The 18836-nt window shown below is 41.6% G+C and overlaps 1 protein-coding gene and 1 long non-coding RNA gene across 4 annotated transcripts; one reads left to right on the top strand and one right to left on the bottom strand.

Annotated features, from left to right (window-relative positions):
- Positions 1 to 2342: 2342 nt before the first annotated feature.
- On the bottom strand, positions 2343 to 18699 carry LOC129835760 (zinc finger protein 892-like). 2 transcript variants are annotated; one of them, XR_008756514.1, is made up of 4 exons: positions 18320 to 18699; positions 13001 to 13462; positions 4509 to 5866; positions 2343 to 4072 (listed from the first exon to the last, which is right to left on the bottom strand). XR_008756514.1 is itself a non-coding variant. In XM_055901534.1 (3 exons), the coding sequence occupies exons 1-3, from the start codon at positions 18483 to 18485 to the stop codon at positions 4638 to 4640; spliced, it is 1857 nt and encodes a 618-aa protein (XP_055757509.1). In that variant the 5' UTR covers positions 18486 to 18699; the 3' UTR covers positions 2343 to 4637. The 2 variants fall into 2 exon arrangements, 1 of the variants encoding a protein (XP_055757509.1); XM_055901534.1 differs by having other exon boundaries at positions 2343 to 5866.
- On the top strand, positions 7908 to 13710 carry LOC129835787 (uncharacterized). Of its 2 annotated transcripts, none has more exons than XR_008756537.1 (2): positions 7908 to 8708; positions 10831 to 13710. It is a non-coding gene; the product is annotated as an uncharacterized LOC129835787 (long non-coding RNA). The 2 variants fall into 2 exon arrangements; XR_008756536.1 differs by lacking the exon at positions 7908 to 8708 and adding an exon at positions 8919 to 9653.
- Positions 18700 to 18836: the final 137 nt, after the last annotated feature.

Genomic DNA, 18836 nt, shown 5'->3' with positions numbered 1-18836 from the left:
ACGAGTCATCCCACAGTGTTTGTGATCATACCCTGATGAAGACAGCTTGTCTGTTGAAACGTTGGATATTACATTTTTGCATCTGAGCTCCTAGAGTGTGCGGCTCTCCTTTATTTTCAAACAAATTTGTGCACAACATCTGTAGAGGAATAAGCTTTTTGTGCATATGGAACATTTTCTGGGATATTTTCTTTCAGTGCATGAAACATGGGACCAACACTGTGTTTATATTTTTGTTCAGTATACAGTGGCAAGAAAAAGTATGTGAACCCTTTGGAATTACCTGGATTTCTGCATAAATTAGTATTCAAATTTGATCTGATCTTCACAAAGATAGATAAATAGTCTGTCTAATCTAATAACACACAAATTATTGTATTTTTCTTGTCTATATTGAATACATACTTTTTCCAACTTACACTGTGAATGGTTAAATTATGTGAACTCCTAGGCTAATGACTTCTCCAAAAGCTAATTGGAGTCAGGAGTCAGCTAACCTGGAGTCCAATCAATGAGACGAGATTGGAGATGTTGGTTAGAGCTGCCTTGCCCTATAAAAAACACTCACAAAATGTGAGTTTTCTATTCACAAGAAGCATTGCCTAATGTGAACCTTGCCTCAAACAAAAGAGATCGCAGAAGACCTAAGATTGAGAATTATTGACTTGCATAAAGCTGGAAAGGGTTACAAAAGTATCTCTAAAAGCCTTGATGTTCATCAGTCCACGGTAAGACATATTGTCTGTAAATGGAGAAAGTTCAGCACTGTTGCTACTCTCCCTAGGAGTGGCTTTCCTGCAAAGATGGCTGCAAGAGCACAGCGCAGAATGCTCAATGAGGTTAAGAAGAACCCTAGAGTGTCAGCTAAAGACTTACAGAAATCTCTGGAACATGCTAGCATCTCTGTTGACGAGTCTACGATACGTAAAACACTAAACAAGAATGGTGTCCATGGGAGGACACCACGGAAGAAGCCACTGCTGTCCAAAAAAAAACATTGTTGCACGTCTGAAGTTTGCAAAAGAGCACCTGGATGTTCCACAGTGCTACTGGCAAAATATTCTGTGGACAAATGAAACTACAGTTGAGTTATTTGGAGGGACACAAATAACACACAACACTATGTGTGGAGAAAAAAATTCACAGCACACCAACATCAAAACCTCATCCAAACTGTAAAGTATGGTGGAGGGAGCATTAATGTTTGGGGCTGCTTTGCTGCCTCAGGGCCTGGACAGCTAGCTATCATCAACGGGAAAATGAATTCCTAAGTTTATCAAGACATTTTGCAGGGAAATGTTAGGCTGTCTGCCAATAGAAATTCAAAAGAAGATAGGTGATGCAATAGAACAACGACCTAAAACACAGAAGTAAATCAACAACAGAATGGCTTCAACAGAACGCCTTCTGGAGTGGCCCAGTCAGTCCTGACCTCAACCGGATTGAGATGCTGTGGCATGACCTCAAGAGAGCACTTCACACCAGTGAAGAACACCCAAGGATATTGCTGAACTGAAACAGTTTTGCAAAGAAGATTGGTCCAAAATTCCTACTGACCGTTGTGCAGGTATGATCCGCAACTACAGAAAACATTTGGTTGAGGTTATTGCTGCCAAAGGAGGGTTAACTAGTTATTAAATCCAAGGGTTCACATACTTTTCCCACCCTGCACTGTGAATGTTTACACGGTGTGTTCAATAAAGACAAATGTATAATTGTTTGTGCGTTATTAGTTTAAGCAGACTGTTTTGTCTATTGTTGTGACCTAGATGAAGATCAGATCAAATTTGATGACCAATTTATGTAGAAATCCAGGTATTTCCAAAGGGTTCACATACTTTGTCTTTGTCACTGTATATGGCTGTAGTCCGGTGCCCACTCGTAACACAGCCACCTGGTGCAGGCAGGCCGTCAATGGTTCAGTGGTCCATAACTGTTCACCTGTTTCTACGTGCCACCTGGTGCAGGCAGGCCGTCAATGGCTCAGTGGTCCATCACTGTTCACCCGTTTCTACGTCAAGCCTGGACAATGTTCCATCTGTTCTCTCTTGTGTGTTTCATGGTGTGCGTGCGGCACAGCCGAGTTGGGTAGAGAGGAGGGGAGCAGGACGGCCTTTTCTACAGGGTTTTACTAAGGTACAGCCCAGTGATTATGGATAACTACAATGAGGGGAAATAGTTGTAATGAGTAACATGGTGGTGATATAGGATGATCATTTAGTAGAAAGACAGAACTAATTGTAAGATAGGTGACTCCTGACAGCTGATACTGATGTGAGTGTGCACTAAACCACAGAATGCACCTATCAGGAGTCGACTGTATATCGTTACTTCCTGAAAGATTAAATCAATATCATTTATTAGCAGCATTAGGACAATCTATGATAAATACTCTTGGACAGATGGAAGGATGATATTTTTTATGTATCAATAACATCAGGTCAGACTATTCTCTCATCAAAACAAACAATCAGGAATTTCAGTTTTTAAAACATCAAGAGACTTTGAACAGGGGACCTGTGAGTTTCCTACAATACTTTCCTCCAACAGGTGGTAGGTAGTCTAGTGGTTAAGAGAGGCAAGACCACAAGCGGAGGGTTCCAATCCCATTGGACAAGTGAGTGGTTGCTGGTATCAAATCCTAGATGCCATACCTGCTGTCGTGCCCTTGAGCAAGGCACTTAACCCCCCACAACAACTGCTTCACAGGAGCCGTAGTATGGCAGCTCCTACCTCTTTATACACAGTACATTCTGAAAATATTCAGACACCTCAACTTTTCCAAATTGTTACTTTACAGCCATATTCTAACATTACATTTTGTTTCTCTCATCAATCTACACACATCTAAAAACATCCTAAAGATTGATTCAATACATCGTTTGACATGTTTCTACTGACTGTTACGGAACTTTTTGACATTTCGTCTGCTTTTAGTGAACGCGCTTCGTGACTTTGGATTTGTTTACCAAACGCGCTAACAAAAGTAACTATTTGGACATAAATAATGGACATTACCGAACAAAACAAACATTTCTTGTGGGAGTCCTGGGAGTGCATTCCGACGAAGATCAGCAAAGGTAAGTGAAGATTTATAATGCTATTTATGAGTTTTGTTGACTGCATAATATGGCGGATATATTTGTGTCTTGATTGGGCTCTGAGCGTCGACTCAGATTATTTCATGGTTTGCTTTTTCCGTAAAGCTTTTTTGAAATCTGACACAGCGGTTGCATTGAGGAGTGCATCTAAAATGCCATGCATAACAGTTGTATCTTTGAGCAATGTTTATTATGAGTATTCCTGTAAATTGATGTGGCTCTCTGCAAAATCAAAGGTTGTTTTGGAACTACTGAACATAACGCGACCAATGTAAACTCAGATTTTTGGATATAAATATGAACTTTACCGAACAAAACATACACGTATTGTGTAACATGAAGTCCTATGAGTGTCATCTGATGAAGATCATCAAAGGTTAGTGATTTTATCTATATTTTATCTATATTTCTGCTTTTTGTGAATCGTCTCTTTGGCTGGAAAAATGGCTGTGTTATTCTGTGAATAGGCACTCGCCTAACATAATCATTTGGTTTGCTTTCGTCGTAAAGCCTTTTTGAAATCGGACACTGTGGCTGGATTTACAACAAGTGTATCTTTAAAATGGTGTAAAATACATGTATGTTTGAGGAATTTTAATTATGGGATTTCTGTTGTTTTGAATTTGGCACCCTGCAGTTTCACTGGCTGTTGAAGAGGTGGAACACTACCGTCTCACGTACCCTAGAGAGGTTAAGAATGATGGAGGCCACTGTGTTCTTGGGGACCTTCAATTCTGCAGATTGTTTTTTTGTACCCTTCCCCAGATCTGTGCCTCGACACATTGCTGTCTCGGAGCTCTACGGACAATTCCTTCGACCTCATGGCTTGGTTTTTGCTCTGACATGCACTGTCAACTGTGGGACCTTATATAGACAAGTGTGTGCCTTTCCAAATCATGTCCAATCAATTGAATTTACAGGTGGACTCCAAGTTGTAGAAACATCTGATGATCAATGGAAACAGGATGCACCTGAATAGTTAAGTAAAGAAGGTATTTCTGTTACATTTTTTAATACATTTGCAAACATTTCTGAAGACCTGTTTTCGCTTTGTCTGACATGGCTAATTGAGTGACTGTCAGTGACAAACAAACTGCTGATGCACAACCACATGTCTGAATTGGACCCGGTGTATTCTACTATTCTGAGTCTTAATAGTAAGTTGAGACCCAGACTGAGCTCCTAAGATATTGTCAAACCACGTCAAGAGGCAGTCAATGAACTGGGAGTAGCTGGAGATGGACTTGACCTCCAGGCAAGCAACCAGAGCCATGTCGTCTGCATATTTGATGAGGGCCATAACTCACTGTTGCTTCCTAAGAGATTTGTCCACATCCTGCCTTTTTATTCACTTACCTGACCTTTTATTTATCTAGGCAAGTCAGTTAAGAACAAATTCTTACTTACAATGACGGCCTACCCCGGCCAAACCAGGACAATGCTGGGCCAATTGTGCGCCGCCCTATGGGACTCCCAATCACGGCCGGTTGTGATACGGCCTGACAGACAATCTTTGTCCTAATGTCCTTTCTTCTTTTAGTTTATGTCCTGTTTTCTTCCTTTGTGGACTTTATCCACATGCCTCAGCAGATTCGTCTTCTGAGTGAATCCTTTACCACAGACAGAGCAGCCATGTTGTTTCTCTCCTGTGTGAATTAGTTTGTGCCTCCTTAGGTCCCCTTTCTGATTGAAGCTTTTCCCACAGTCACCACAGCTAAATGCTTTCTCTCCTGTGTGAGTCACTTTGTGCATGGTTAGGTGCCCCTTCCGATTGAAGCTTTTCCCACAGTCACCGCAGCTAAATGGTTTCTCTCCTGTGTGAGTCAGATTGTGCATGGTTAGGTGGCCCTTCCGATTGAAGCTTTTCCCGCAGTCAGCACAGCTAAATGGTTTCTCGCCGGTGTGAATCAGTTTGTGCATGGTTAGGTGCCCCTTCCGATTGAAGCTTTTCCCACAGTCACCACAGCTAAATGGTTTCTCTCCTGTGTGAGTCACTTTGTGCATGTTTAGGTGCCCCATCCGATTGAAGCTTTTCCCACAGTCACCGCAGCTAAATGGTTTCTCTCCTGTGTGAATCCTCATGTGCTTGGACAGAATTCCTTTGTGTTTGAAGGTCATTCCACAAACAGGGCAGGTGCAGGGTTTCCCAATGTGACAGAGTCGGACATGGGCCTTCAGTTTACAGGTGGAGTTGTAGCTTTTTTTGCAAAAGCTGCATTCACTGGGTCTGTTCTTGGTGAGAGTCACATGTCTCTTCAGGTCAGCTTTTTTAGCAAATGTTTCACCACAGTCACGGCAGCTGTGAGTTTTTCTAGATGTGGTGCTGGTTTTGGAACAGTGTTTTTCAAATAGTGGACTGCTGTCAAGTCCTACTGTGTAGCTGCTTACGGCTGAGCTGTGGCTGGAGGCATTGTTTTGATTATCTGTAGAGTCACAGGGAATGTTGAGACCCTTAATGTGGGTCACAGTGATAAAAGGTTTGAGATCCACTGGTTTAGAGTCACTCTCTCTGTTCTCCACAGTCTTGGTTTGGTCCTCCTGATCACATTCACTTTTCACACAGGAAGGAGTGAATATGAATTTCATGATATCAGGCTCCAGACCTTGAAGCTGCTCTTCCTCCTGACTGGTCCTGACTTCCTCCTGTTCCTCTTTAATCTGTGTGGTCTCTGGGTCCTTCTGCCCCAGACTGGGGCTCCACTCCTGCTCACAGTGCTGCTGCTCAGGGGGAACGTCCTCTTCAGAGACAGACAGCTGCAGGGAGTCTGAAGGGAAGGAGAGGAGGAGCAGAGTTTACCTAGCTATACAGCCTGGATACAGAGGTTACCCAGCCTGGATACAGAGGTTACCTAGCTATACAGCCTGGATACAGAGGTTACCTAGCTATACAGCCTGGATACAGAGGTTACCTAGCTATACAGCCTGGATACAGAGGTTACCTATACAGCCTGGATACAGAGGTTACCTAGCTATACAGCCTGGATACAGAGGTTACCTAGCTATACAGCCTGGATACAGAGGTTACCCAGCTATACAGCCTGGATACATAGGTTACCCTGCTATACAGCCTGGATACAGAGGTTACCCAGCCTGGATACAGAGGTTACCCAGCCTGGATACAGAGGTTACCCAGCCTGGATACAGAGGTTACCCAGCCTGGATAGAGAGGTTACCCAGCTATACAGCCTGGATACAGAGGTTACCCAGCTATACAGCCTTGATACAGAGGTTACCCAGCCTTGATACAGAGGTTACCCAGCTATACAGCCTGGATAGAGAGGTTACCCAGCTATACAGCCTGGATACAGAGGTTACCCAGCTATACAGCCTGGATACAGAGGTTACCCAGCTATACAGCCTGGATACAGAGGTTACCCAGCTATAGAGCCTGGATACAGAGGTTACCCAGCCTGGATAGAGAGGTTACCCAGCTATACAGCCTGGATAGAGAGGTTACCCAGCTATACAGCCTGGATACAGAGGTTACCCAGCTATACAGCCTGGATACAGAGGTTACCTAGCTATACAGCCTTGATACAGAGGTTACCTAGCTATACAGCCTTGATACAGAGGTTACCCAGCTATACAGCCTTGATACAGAGGCTACCCAGCTATACAGCCTTGATACAGAGGTTACCTTGCTATACAGCCTGGATACAGAGGTTACCCAGCCTGGATACAGAGGTTACCCAGCTATACAGCCTTGATAGAGAGATTACCCAGATATACAGCCTTAATACAGAGGTTACCCTGCTATACAGCCTTGATACAGAGGTTACCTAGCTATACAGCCTGGATAGAGAGGTTACCTAGCTATACAGCCTGGATACAGAGGTTACCTTGCTATACAGCCTGGATACAGAGGTTACCTATACAGCCTGGATACAGAGGTTACCTAGCTATACAGCCTGGATAGAGAGGTTACCCAGATATACAGCCTGGATACAGAGGTTACCCAGATATACAGCCTGGATACAGAGGTTACCCAGATATACAGCCTGGATACAGAGGTTACCTAGCTATACAGCCTGGATACAGAGGTTACCCAGCTATACAGCCTTGATACAGAGGTTACCCAGCTATACAGCCTGGATAGAGAGGTTACCTAGCTATACAGCCTTGATACAGAGGTTACCCAGCTATACAGCCTTGATACAGAGGCTATACAGCCTTGATACAGAGGTTACCTTGCTATACAGCCTGGATACAGAGGTTACCCAGCTATACAGCCTTGATACAGAGGTTACCCAGCTATACAGCCTGGATAGAGGTTACCTAGCTATACAGCCTTGATACAGAGGCTACCCAGCTATACAGCCTTGATACAGAGGTTACCTTGCTATACAGCCTGGATAGAGAGGTTACCCAGCTATACAGCCTGGATAGAGAGGTTACCCAGCTATACAGCCTGGATACAGAGGTTACCCTGCTATACAGCCTGGATACAGAGGTTACCCTGCTATACAGCCTGGATACAGAGGTTACCCAGATATACAGCCTGGATACAGAGGTTACCCAGATATACAGCCTGGATACAGAGGTTACCCAGCTATACAGCCTGGATACAGAGGTTACCCAGCTATACAGCCTTGATACTAGGGCTGGGCTATATCGAGTTTTTTTGGATATATTTTAGCGTGATTTGTAAAATGCCTGTATCGCAAGAATCGAAGTTCTGTTATAATGTTGTAACGTTTTGCCACAGCAGCATCTCACGGTCTCTTCTCTGTCAGCCCAATCATGTCCCAATTGCATGACAAGCCGTGCACAGAGGTTATCCACCAATCACAACCCTAGACAGCCTTTTACAAATTGTAACCACGCCGGAGAAGTGTAGCGATAAAATAATCCCCCAAAAAGGGCAGCAATGTTTTTTCAGTAATATGGAAATGGTTCGGGTTTAAGAGGTCTGATAACGAATGTCCTGTGTAAAATGTGTCGAAATACAATTGCTACGAAAAGCAGCAGCACAAACAACCCCTTCAACTGAAACACGCGGTGGAATGCATGAGACTACGCAATACCGATTCCAGTCGCCCGATTCACAAAACGTCAGCTAAGACAAACTACCATAGCCGCATCCTTTTCAAATGTTATCTCTTATGACAAGAAAGGTTTGAGGTGGAAGGAGATAACGGATGCAGTGACCTATTACTATGCTAAAGTTATCTTTACAGTACAAAAGCCAGGCTTTAAAAAGCTGCTAACACAGTTGACCACATATCAGCTGCCAAGCCGCAAGTATTTCACTGAAGAAGCCCTGCCGTGATTATACACTGCTACCCGCGAAAGAGTCGCAGAGAAGCTGGCTAGTGTGTGTTATTGTTCCACTACAGCCGATCTATGGTCGAGCAGAATGTCTGAGCCGTACCTACGTTTGACAGTCCACTACATAAATGACTACTGGAAATTGCAAAATGGCTGCCTCCAGACGTCTTACTTTCCTGATGATCATATGGGTGAAGTAATAGCCCAGGGACTCTCTGGCATCGTGGAAGATGAGGGAATACCGACAGGTGTGCCTGACAGCCGGAGCAACATGATAAAAGCATTGCGCTTGCTGGACCGGCCTGCAGTGCTTTGGGGACAGGCTTCACCTCGCCATCGGTAAGTGTGACATTGGATAATTAAAGTGCATTCAAAAAACTGATGTTCAGGCCAGCTGTAGGCTAATGTGTTAGTAGTTGTGTCATTCTGCCAATCCAATAGCAAAGAACCACAGGCTGTTTTAATTATAACAAATTAACTAAATTAATACATTTTCAAAAAATGATTATATATAAATTACATATTCAAACAGCTAGTGGTTAACTTCTTATGGCTGCAGGGGCAGTATTGAGTAGCTTGGATGAAAGGTGCCCATAGTAAACTGCCTGCTCCTCAGTCCCAGCTGCTAATATATGCATATTATTATTCATATTGGATAGAAAACACTCTGAAGTTTCTAAAACTGTTTTAGAAATTATGTCTGTGAGTATAACAGAAGTCATATGGTAGGCAAAAACCTGAGAAGTTCCACTTCCTGTTTGAATTTTTTCTGAGGTGGCAGATTTTCAACCAAGCTCCCATTGAAATTACAGCGAGATATTGATGAGTTTTCACTTCCTACGGCTTCCACTAGATGTCAACAGTCAACAGAACTTTGTCTGATGACTCTAATGTGAAGGGGGGCCGAAGGAGACAGGAATTAGTCAGGTCTGCCACGAGCTGACCATGCTTTCGCAGGCGCCTATACATGAGGAGGACCTCCGTTCCACCACTCTTCTGAAGTCAATCTAATTCTCCGGTTGGAACGTTATTCAAGATCTATGTTAACAACATTCTAAAGATTGATTCAGTACATCGTTTGACATGTTTCTACTGACTGCTACGGAACTTTTGGACATTTCGTCACGTTATAGTGGATGCGCTTTGTGACTTTGGAATTGTTTACCGCTGACGCGCTAACCAAAGTAGCTAATTGGACATAAATAACGGACATTATTGAACAAATCAAGCATTTATTGTGGACCTGGGATTCCTAGGACTGCATTCTGATGAAGTTCATTAAAGGTAAGGAAACATTTATCATGTATTTTCTGGTTTCTGTTGACCCCAACATGGCGGCTAATTTGGCTATTGTTCTGAGCTCTGTCTCAGATTATTGCATGATTTGCTTTTTCTGTAAAGTTTTTTTGAAATCTGACACAGCGGTTGCATTAAGGAGAGGTATATCTATAATTCCATGTGTATAACTTGTATTATCATCTACATTTATGATGAGTATTTCTGTTCAAACGATGTGGCTATGCAAAATCACTTGATGTTTTTGGAACTAGTGAATGTAACGCGCCAATGTAAACTCAGATTTTTTGTTATAAATATGAACTTAATCAAACAAAACATGCATGTATTGTGTAACATGAAGTCCTATGAGTGTCATCTGATGAAGATCAAAGGTTAGTGATTAATTTAATCTCTATTTCTGCTTTTTGTGACTGCCATCTTTAGCTGGAAAAATGGCTGTGCTTATTGTGGTTTGGTTTGACCTAACAATCGTTTGTAGTGCTTTCGCTGAAAATCCTATTTGAAATTGGACACTGTGGTGGGATTAACAACAAGATGACCTTTAAAATGATATAAAACACATGTATGTTTGAGGAATTTTTATTATGAGATTTCTGTTTGAATTTGGCGCCCTGCACTTTCACTGGCTGTTGTCATATCGATCCCGGTAGCGGGATGCAGCCAACATTCCTAAACAATAGAATAGACTTGTAGGTGTGTGTTCAGTTGTTTTGCACAAATAGGCCTTGAGGCCTTGTGTATTTTTTTATTTTAATAAAGAATATTCAATTAAGAATTATGTCTTGGCCTTTTTTAATTTGTTTGGAGAAAAACAAGAAATCGAGATTTGTGAATCATCCAAACCTCTGAAAAAAAATGTAGATATTACTTTTAGGCCATATCGCCCAGCCCTACTCGATACCCTGCAGCCGTTAGGACTGAATGACGATTTATCGGATTGTGAGGTCCCTGGTAAAAACCTCAGAGTTCAGACATCCTATGTCTGGGGAAAAAAAGTAGTGTTAAAGACGTGGTCACATGACATGTGATTTACATCCTACGCTGTGTTTGTGACAACATGTACGTGGGCCAGACATCCAGATGCTTGAAACAGAGCTGAAGCAAGAATGAAAATAACCTTGTCACTTTGTCCGGTGCTCTAACAATGTGTCTTCAATTCCAGGTGGAAGTGTAACCAAGACAACCCTTCTGGATATAAACTTTACGCCTCCAACTCAATCATCAAGTTTGCAGACGACACAACAGTAGTAGGCCTGATTACCAACAATGACGAGACAGCCTACAGGGAGGAGGTGAGGGCCCTGGCGGAGTGGTGCCAGGAAAATAACCTCTCCCTCAACGTCAACAAAACGTAGCTGATCGTGTACTTTAGGAGACAGCAGAGGGAGCACGTCCCCCATTCACATCGACGGGACTGCAGTGGAGAAGGTGGAAAGCTTCAATTTCCTCGGCGTACACATCACTGACAATCTGAAATGGTCCACCCACACAGACAGTGTTGTGAAGAAGACGCAACGGTGGGCTTGGCCCCTAAGACCCTCAGAAACTTTGACAGATGCACAACCGATAGCATCCTGTCGGGCTGTATCACCGCCTGGTACGGCAACTGCACCGCCCGCAACCGTAAGGCTCTCCAGAGGGTAGTGAGGTCTGCACAACGCATCACCGGGGGCAAACTACCTGCCCTCCAGGACACCTACAGCACCCGATGTCACAGGAAGGCCAAAAAGATCATCAAAGACAACAACCACCCAATCCACTGCCTGTTCACCCCGCTATCGTCCAGAAGGCGAGGTCAGTACAGGTGCATCAAAGCGGGGACCGAGAGACAGAAGCTGTTTTTCTATCTCAAAGCCAGCAGACTGTTAAATAGCAATCACTAGCCGGCTGCCACCCGGTTACTCAACCCTGCACCTTAGAGAGTGCTGCCATATATACATAGACATGGAATCACTGGTCACTTTAATAATGTTTACATACTGCTTTACTCAAATGTCTACACTATTCTACTGTATTTTAGTCAATGCCATTCCAACAATGCTCGTCCTAATATTTATATATTTCTTAATTCCATTCTTTTACTTTTTAGATGTGTGTATTGTGAATTGTTAGATACTACTGCACAGTTGGAGCAAGGAACACAAGCATTTCAATACACTCGCAATAACATCTGCTAAATATGTGTATGTGACCAATACAATTTGATTTGAAGTACAGAGAGATCCTTGATGAAAACCTGCTCCAGAGAGCTCAGGACCTCAGACTGGGGTGAAGGTTCACCTTCCAACAGGACTACGACCCTAGGCACAAAGCCAAGACAACACAGGAGTTGCTTCGGGACAAGTCTCTGAATGTCCTTGAGTGGCCCAACCAGATCTGCAGAGAAGAATGGGAGAAACTCCCCAAATACAGGTGTGCCAAGCTTGTGGCATCACACCCAAGAACACTCGAGTTGAGGCTGTAATTGCTAAAGTTGCTTCAACAAAGTCCTGAGTAAAGGGTCTGTATACTTATGTTAATGTGATATTTCAGTTTTTAAAAAAGTATACATTTGCAAAAAATTCTAAAAGCCTGTTTTTGCTTCGTCATTATGGGGTATTGTGATGTCATTATGGGGTATTGTGTGTAGATTGAGGGGGGGGGGGGAACAATTAGAGCCTTAGAATAAGGCTGTAACGTAACAAAATGTGGAAAAAGTCAAGCGGTCTGAATACTTTCTGAATGCACAAGTGTTATGTGTTTACCTTGTCTTTCTTTTTGTTGCAGACTGTCATCTGTATTGTTCTCTGTCTGAGAGTATGGATTCCTGATACAAACACCTCCTTTTGTATTTGTAGAATTACATCTATATATTCTGTTCTATCTGATATGATATCTAGTGGCACTTTGTTGTTACTTTAGATTACGGCAGGTGTCTGTAATTATCTCTGGCTGCTAAGGCTGCCCAAGTCTAATCTCTTTCCCATTTTATTGACCAATCAGATCAGCACTGAAAATGATCTGATTTGATTGGTTAAAAGACCAATTAGCGTGGGTGGGGGGGAATCAGAATTGGTCTGCCTGTATAAACGCAGCCTTAGTGGCCTCATCTGTCTCACTGTTTGGGGAGATTTTCTCTGATGAAGGTCGAACGACCGAGAGATAAAATGTAAGACATTTGCATCGGTTTCTTTTTTTTCTGTTTCTAAAGTCAGTAAATTCTAGAACCTATTTTATTCAAATAACTTCCTGGTTTTCGTGACACACGTTTGTATCCATGTACAGTAAAAGTGAATAAAAACATTTTCATTGAGTACAACTATAGTTAACTATCAGTAGATCTACATACAAACCTATTCTACATAGTTGTATCTCCGGTGTGATCCGCAGAAGTCTCCGTAGCCGATCATTCTCCTCCTGGTACTCTGCTACCGCTTTCGCAAATTCCCTGGAAATCTCCACAGCAGCAAATGCCGTTAAACGCTCATTTAAAAACTCTCGAAACGACTGTAGTTTAGATGTTTTCAGTGGACTGAGAGTTGCGTGTTCAGCTAGTACGGCTTCTTGACGTGGGTCCTCCTGATCACATTCACTTTTCACACAGGAAGGAGTAAATATGAACTCCATGACATCAGGCTCCAACCCTTGAATCTGCTCTTCCTCCTGACTGGTCCTGACTTCCTCCTGTTCCTCTTTAATCTGTGTGGTCTCTGGGTCCTCCTGTCCCAGACTGGGACTCCACTCCTGCTCACAGTGCTGCTGCTCAGGGGGAACCTCCTCTTCAGAGACAGAGAGCTGCAGGGATTCTGGAGGGACTGAGAGGAGGAGTAGAGGTTACCACAGTCCCCAAATCCAGAACAAATTCAAGAAAGCGTACAGTATTATAAAGAGCCATTGTCTCATGGAACTCTGTTCCATCTCAAATTGCTCAAAATGAAAAGCAAACCTGTTTAAAAAAACAGAAAGCAACACCTCACAACGTCTCTCCTCTACTTGACCTAAATATTTTGTGAGTATGTATTGATATGTAGGCTACGTGTGCCATTAAAAATGTTTTCTGTAATTCTGTCCTTGAGCTGTTTTTGTCTATTAATGTTCTGGATGATGTCATGTTTCATGTGGACCCCAGGAAGAGTAGCTGCCGCTTTTGCAACAGCTAATGGGAATCCTAATAAAACACCAAATACTTTATTAAATTCAGTCACCCCACCATGGTTAGTGTTGGTATGTAACTGTTAAATTCAGTCACCCCACCATGGTTAGTGTTGGTATGTAACTGTTAAATTCAGTCACCCCACCATGGTTAGTGTTGGTATGTAAAATAAGGGCTGTGTTTTGTGTAGGCTTACCCTTTACAATGACTTAAAATAAGGGCTGTGTTTTGTGTAGGCTTACCCTTTACAATGACTTAAAATAAGGACTGTGTTTTGTGTAGGCTTACCCTTTACAATGACTTAAAATAAGGAGGCTAACCCTGGCGTGACGTTTTGATAACCGTGTAAATCTCTCTAGGACAAGGTGACTTTTATTAATATATTTGCCTATATTTATCCCCCACAAATGAAATGATAATCAGCTCTCATGTGGCTATCATAAAGAACTACAAACACCATGATGCTCTGGACAAGACTGCTGAATCTAGGCAAAGGTAAGAATCTCTGGATTAACTATCTAATGTTATCTAAAATGTAGTAATGAATAAATTGGCTACATTTCTTTAAATGGACAATTCTGTGAACTGTCTTGTGCAAATATTTAATTGACAGAATACCTGTTAGCAAAGGTGTCAGATAGAGATGATGTGCAGGAGCATGCAGGGATTTGTAGTTCCGCATGAGATCTACTTTGATGCTAATTAGCGTTTTCGAATCTGAGAGTAAATAAAGCCGAATATCAGTGGAGGCTCCTCAGAGGAAGGGGGGGGACCATCCTCCTCAGTGAATTTCATTTTTAAAAAAAGTTATCCTTCTTAGATAAAACTATACTAAATATATTGACATCACCAAATAATTGATTAAAACACACTGTTTTGCAATGAAGGTCTACAGTAGCCTCAGCAACATTCTGTAGGGTAGCACCATGGTGTAGCTGGAGGACAGCTAGCTTCCATCCTCCTCTGAGTACATTGACTTCAATACAAAACCTAGGAGGCTCATGGATCTCACCCCCCCTTCAATAAAAGTAATTATAACAACTTCGAGACGACGTCCTCCAGCCTATCAGACCTCTTGCAGCATGAACTGACATGTTGTCCACACAATCATAGGATCAGAGAATTAAACTAGTATTAAAAGCATAAGCTACAGCTAGCTAGCACCGCACTGCATAACATGTGGTGAGTAGTTGACTCAAAGAGAGAAAGACAATAGTTGAACACTTTTGAACAAATTAATTTCTTCAAAAATGAAGAGCGAGAGAAATAGCTATATTTCATATTCTTTTCACTTCCACTTACTTAGCGAATGCAGCTAGCTAGTTCAGCCTACTCAAACAAAAATGGATGCTATGTTAGCTAGCTGGATATGGCGATCCAACACTGGAACTCTTCCAAGTCAAGGTAAGCTTTTGGTTTAATTAATTTATTGCCACTGGGGCCCACCGGTGTTACTGCTAAACTGCTTGCTGACTACACTGTACTGCATGACGGTAGCAGGTTTACTAACGTGTTAGTTCTAGTAGCTATGTTGACTATGACGTTAGCTAATAAAAACGGGGATAAACATACCTGAATCTGTCCAATAGAAACTCTTGTTTGCAACTGTTGGATTAATAACTAGATCAGTTAGATGCAGGCAAGAGTCTGCATGGCGGTATTAAACGCTGTCTGTCACCTAAAATGTTTCTCAAACTGTGCATGCATCTATGTTGTAAACTTTCATTCATAGGCTAAGTTGTAGCAATCTCATGATGGCTAAAGGGAAAATGTGAGTATCATGTAGTAGCCTAAACTAGAGGTCGACCGATTAATCGGAATGGTCGATTAATTAGGGCCGATTTCAAGTTTTCATAACAATCGGTAATTTTGGACACCGTTTTCTTTTTTTTTTTTTTACACCTTTATTTAACGAGGCAAGTCAGTTAAGAACACATTCTTATTTTCAATGACGGCCTAGGAACAGTGTGTTAACTGTCTTATTCAGGGGCAGAACGACAGATTTTTACCTTGTCAGCTCAGGGATTCAATCTTGCAACCTTACGGTTAACTAGTCCAACGCTCTAACCACCTGCTTTACATTGCACTCCACGAGGAGCCTGCCTGTTACACGAATGCAGTAAGAAGCCAAGGTAAGTTGCTAGCTAGCATTAAACTTATCTTATAAAAAACAATCAATCATAATCACTAGTTAACTACACATGGTTGATGATATTACTAGTTTAACTAGCGTGTCCTGCGTTGCATATAATCGATGCAGTGCGCATTCGCGAAACAGGACTGTCGTTGCTCCAACGTGTACCTAACCATAAACATCAATGCATTTCTTAAATCAATACACAAGTACAGTGGGGCAAAAAAGTATTTAGTCAGCCACCAATTGTGCAAGTTCTCCCACTTAATAAGATGAGAGAGGCCTGTAATTTTCATCATAGGTACACTTCAACTATGACAGACAAAATTAGGGGAAAAAATCCAGAAAATCACATTGTAGGATTTTTTATGAATTTATTTGCAAATTATGGTGGAAAATAAGTATTTTCCACCATAAGCCCAATCGTTGCACGACTGTACCTAACCATAAACATCAATGCCTTTCTTAAAATCAATACACAGAAGTATATATTTTTAAACCTGCATATTTAGCTAAAAATCCAGGTTAGCAGTCAATATTAACCAGGTGAAATTGTGTCACTTCTCTTGAGTTCATTGCACGCAGAGTCAGGGTATATGCAACAGTTTGGGCCGCCTGGCTCGTTGCAAACTAATTTGCCAGATTTTTACGTAATAATGATATAACATTGAATGTTGTGCAATGTAACAGGAATATTTAGACTTATGGATGCCACGCTTTAGATAAAATACGGAACGGTTCCGTATTTCACTGAAAGAATAAACGTTTTGTTTTTGAGATGATAGTTTCCGGATTCGACCATATTAATGACCAAAGGCTCGTATTTCTGTGTGTTATTATATTATAATTAAGTCTATGATTTGATAGAGCAGTCTGACTGAGCGATGGTAGGCAGCAGCAGGCTCGTAAGCATTCATTCAAACAGCACGTTTGTGCATTTTGCCAGCAGCTCTTCGCAATGCTTCAAGCCTATCAACTCCCGAGATTAGGCTGGTGTAACCGATGTGAAATGGCTAGCTAGTTAGCGGGGTGCGCGCTAATAGCGTTTCAAACGTCACTCGCTCTGAGACTTGGAGTAGTTGTTCCCCTTGCTCTGCATGGATAATGCTGCTTTGAGGGTGGCTGTTGTCAATGTGTTCCTGGTTTGAGCCCAGGTAGGAGCGAGGAGAGGGACAGAAGCTATACTATTACACTGGCAATACTAAAGTGCCTATAAGAACATCCAATAGTCAAAGGTATATGAAATACAAATCGTATAGAGAGAAATAGCCCTATAATTCCTATAATAACTACAACCTAAAACTTCTTACCTGGGAATATTGAAGACTCATGTTAAAAGGAACCACCAGCTTTCATATGTTCTCTTGTTCTGAGCAAGGAACTTAAACTTTACATTTCTTACATGGCACATATTGCACTTTTACTTTCTTCTCCAACACTTTGTTTTTCAATTATTTAAACCAAATTGATCATGTTTCATTATTTATTTGAGGATAAATTGACTTTATTGATGTATTATATTAAGTTAGTGTTCATTCAGTATTGTTGTAATTATTACAAATACATTTTTTTTTTAAATAAAATCGACCGATTAATCGATATCGGATTTTTTTGGCCCTCCAATAAATCGGTATCAGTATCGGCGGTGAAAAATCATAATCGGTTGACCTCTAGCCTAAACCCATTAATGTTACATTAAACTGGGTGAATGGAATATGAATGACAGTCATCCAATATGCTGTAATAGAAATAAGGCCGTGCTCATAAAAGCAAAAAATATTGTCCTCAATCTTTAACAGCACCGACCGCCAGTGGCGAATACATTGATAAAAGTCACCTTGTCTGAGAGAGATTTACATGGTTATCAAAACGTCACACCGGGGTTAAGCCTACATTAAACACAGTCCTTATTATAAGTGTTTCTAAAATCCCCTATGGGAAAAATGAATGGTGGATAAACGATTGCAACCATTAACCTCTGACCGCTAAGTTTTATGGGTATTATTACACCTCCACTGTGGGTTTTATGGGTATTATTACACCTCCACTGTGGGGCTCTATCAGGCTTTAGACATCAGGGTTGGGGTCAATTTGAATTTTTAAGCCAGTAAATTCAAGACTAGGTTAACTATAATGCCAATTTAATAATTAAAAACTAGAATCCATTTTCAATTACTTCTCAGTAATTGAAGAGAGGCTATTTACTTCTAAAGTTTATATTTTTTTTTATTACAAATTAAAATCACTTCCTGTTTTTATGACAATGTTTTTATTAATACACGGTAAGTTTAAAAACAACTTCTTCAACATGTATGAAGTGGTGATCCGTTAACAATTTATCAATAAAGTGGAACTATAGCTAGCTATCAGTATCTACATACTAACCTATTCGACATAGTTGTATCTCTGGTGTCCTCCGCAGAAGTCTCCGTAGCCGATCATTCTCCTCCTGGTACTCTACTACCGTTTTCTCAACTGCCCCAAAAATATCCACAGCAGCCGCCGTTAAACGCTCATTTAAAATCAAACGCAACATCTGTAGTTTAGACATTTTCAGTAAAATTAGATCTGGGTAGCCTATTCAGTTTGGTCAGTATGTATTTTCTTTACTCCACACAAGGAACAGAAAAAATAAAAACTCCTTACCAATTCTACTTCCGTGTTCTAGTCTAGGAATCTTAGGACATTCTTTGTTCTAGTTGGTGACGAACCCAGAAACACAACAGGGCCGCCAGCTGGATGGGAGTTTACTGTGCAAGGCAGCCTACAGACCAGTAGTAAAGGAAAACGACGACTACATGTACACAAATAGTGGTTATCATAGTACAGGATGATCTGGGAGAATCAATTATTCCCCAGGAGTCAACAGTTTATCATTACTCCATACAAGATTAAATCAACA

This window comes from Salvelinus fontinalis, chromosome 36, assembly GCF_029448725.1.
Source record: "Salvelinus fontinalis isolate EN_2023a chromosome 36, ASM2944872v1, whole genome shotgun sequence".
Taxonomy (NCBI): domain Eukaryota; kingdom Metazoa; phylum Chordata; class Actinopteri; order Salmoniformes; family Salmonidae; genus Salvelinus; species Salvelinus fontinalis.
This window is presented reverse-complemented; position numbering and strand designations above follow the sequence as displayed.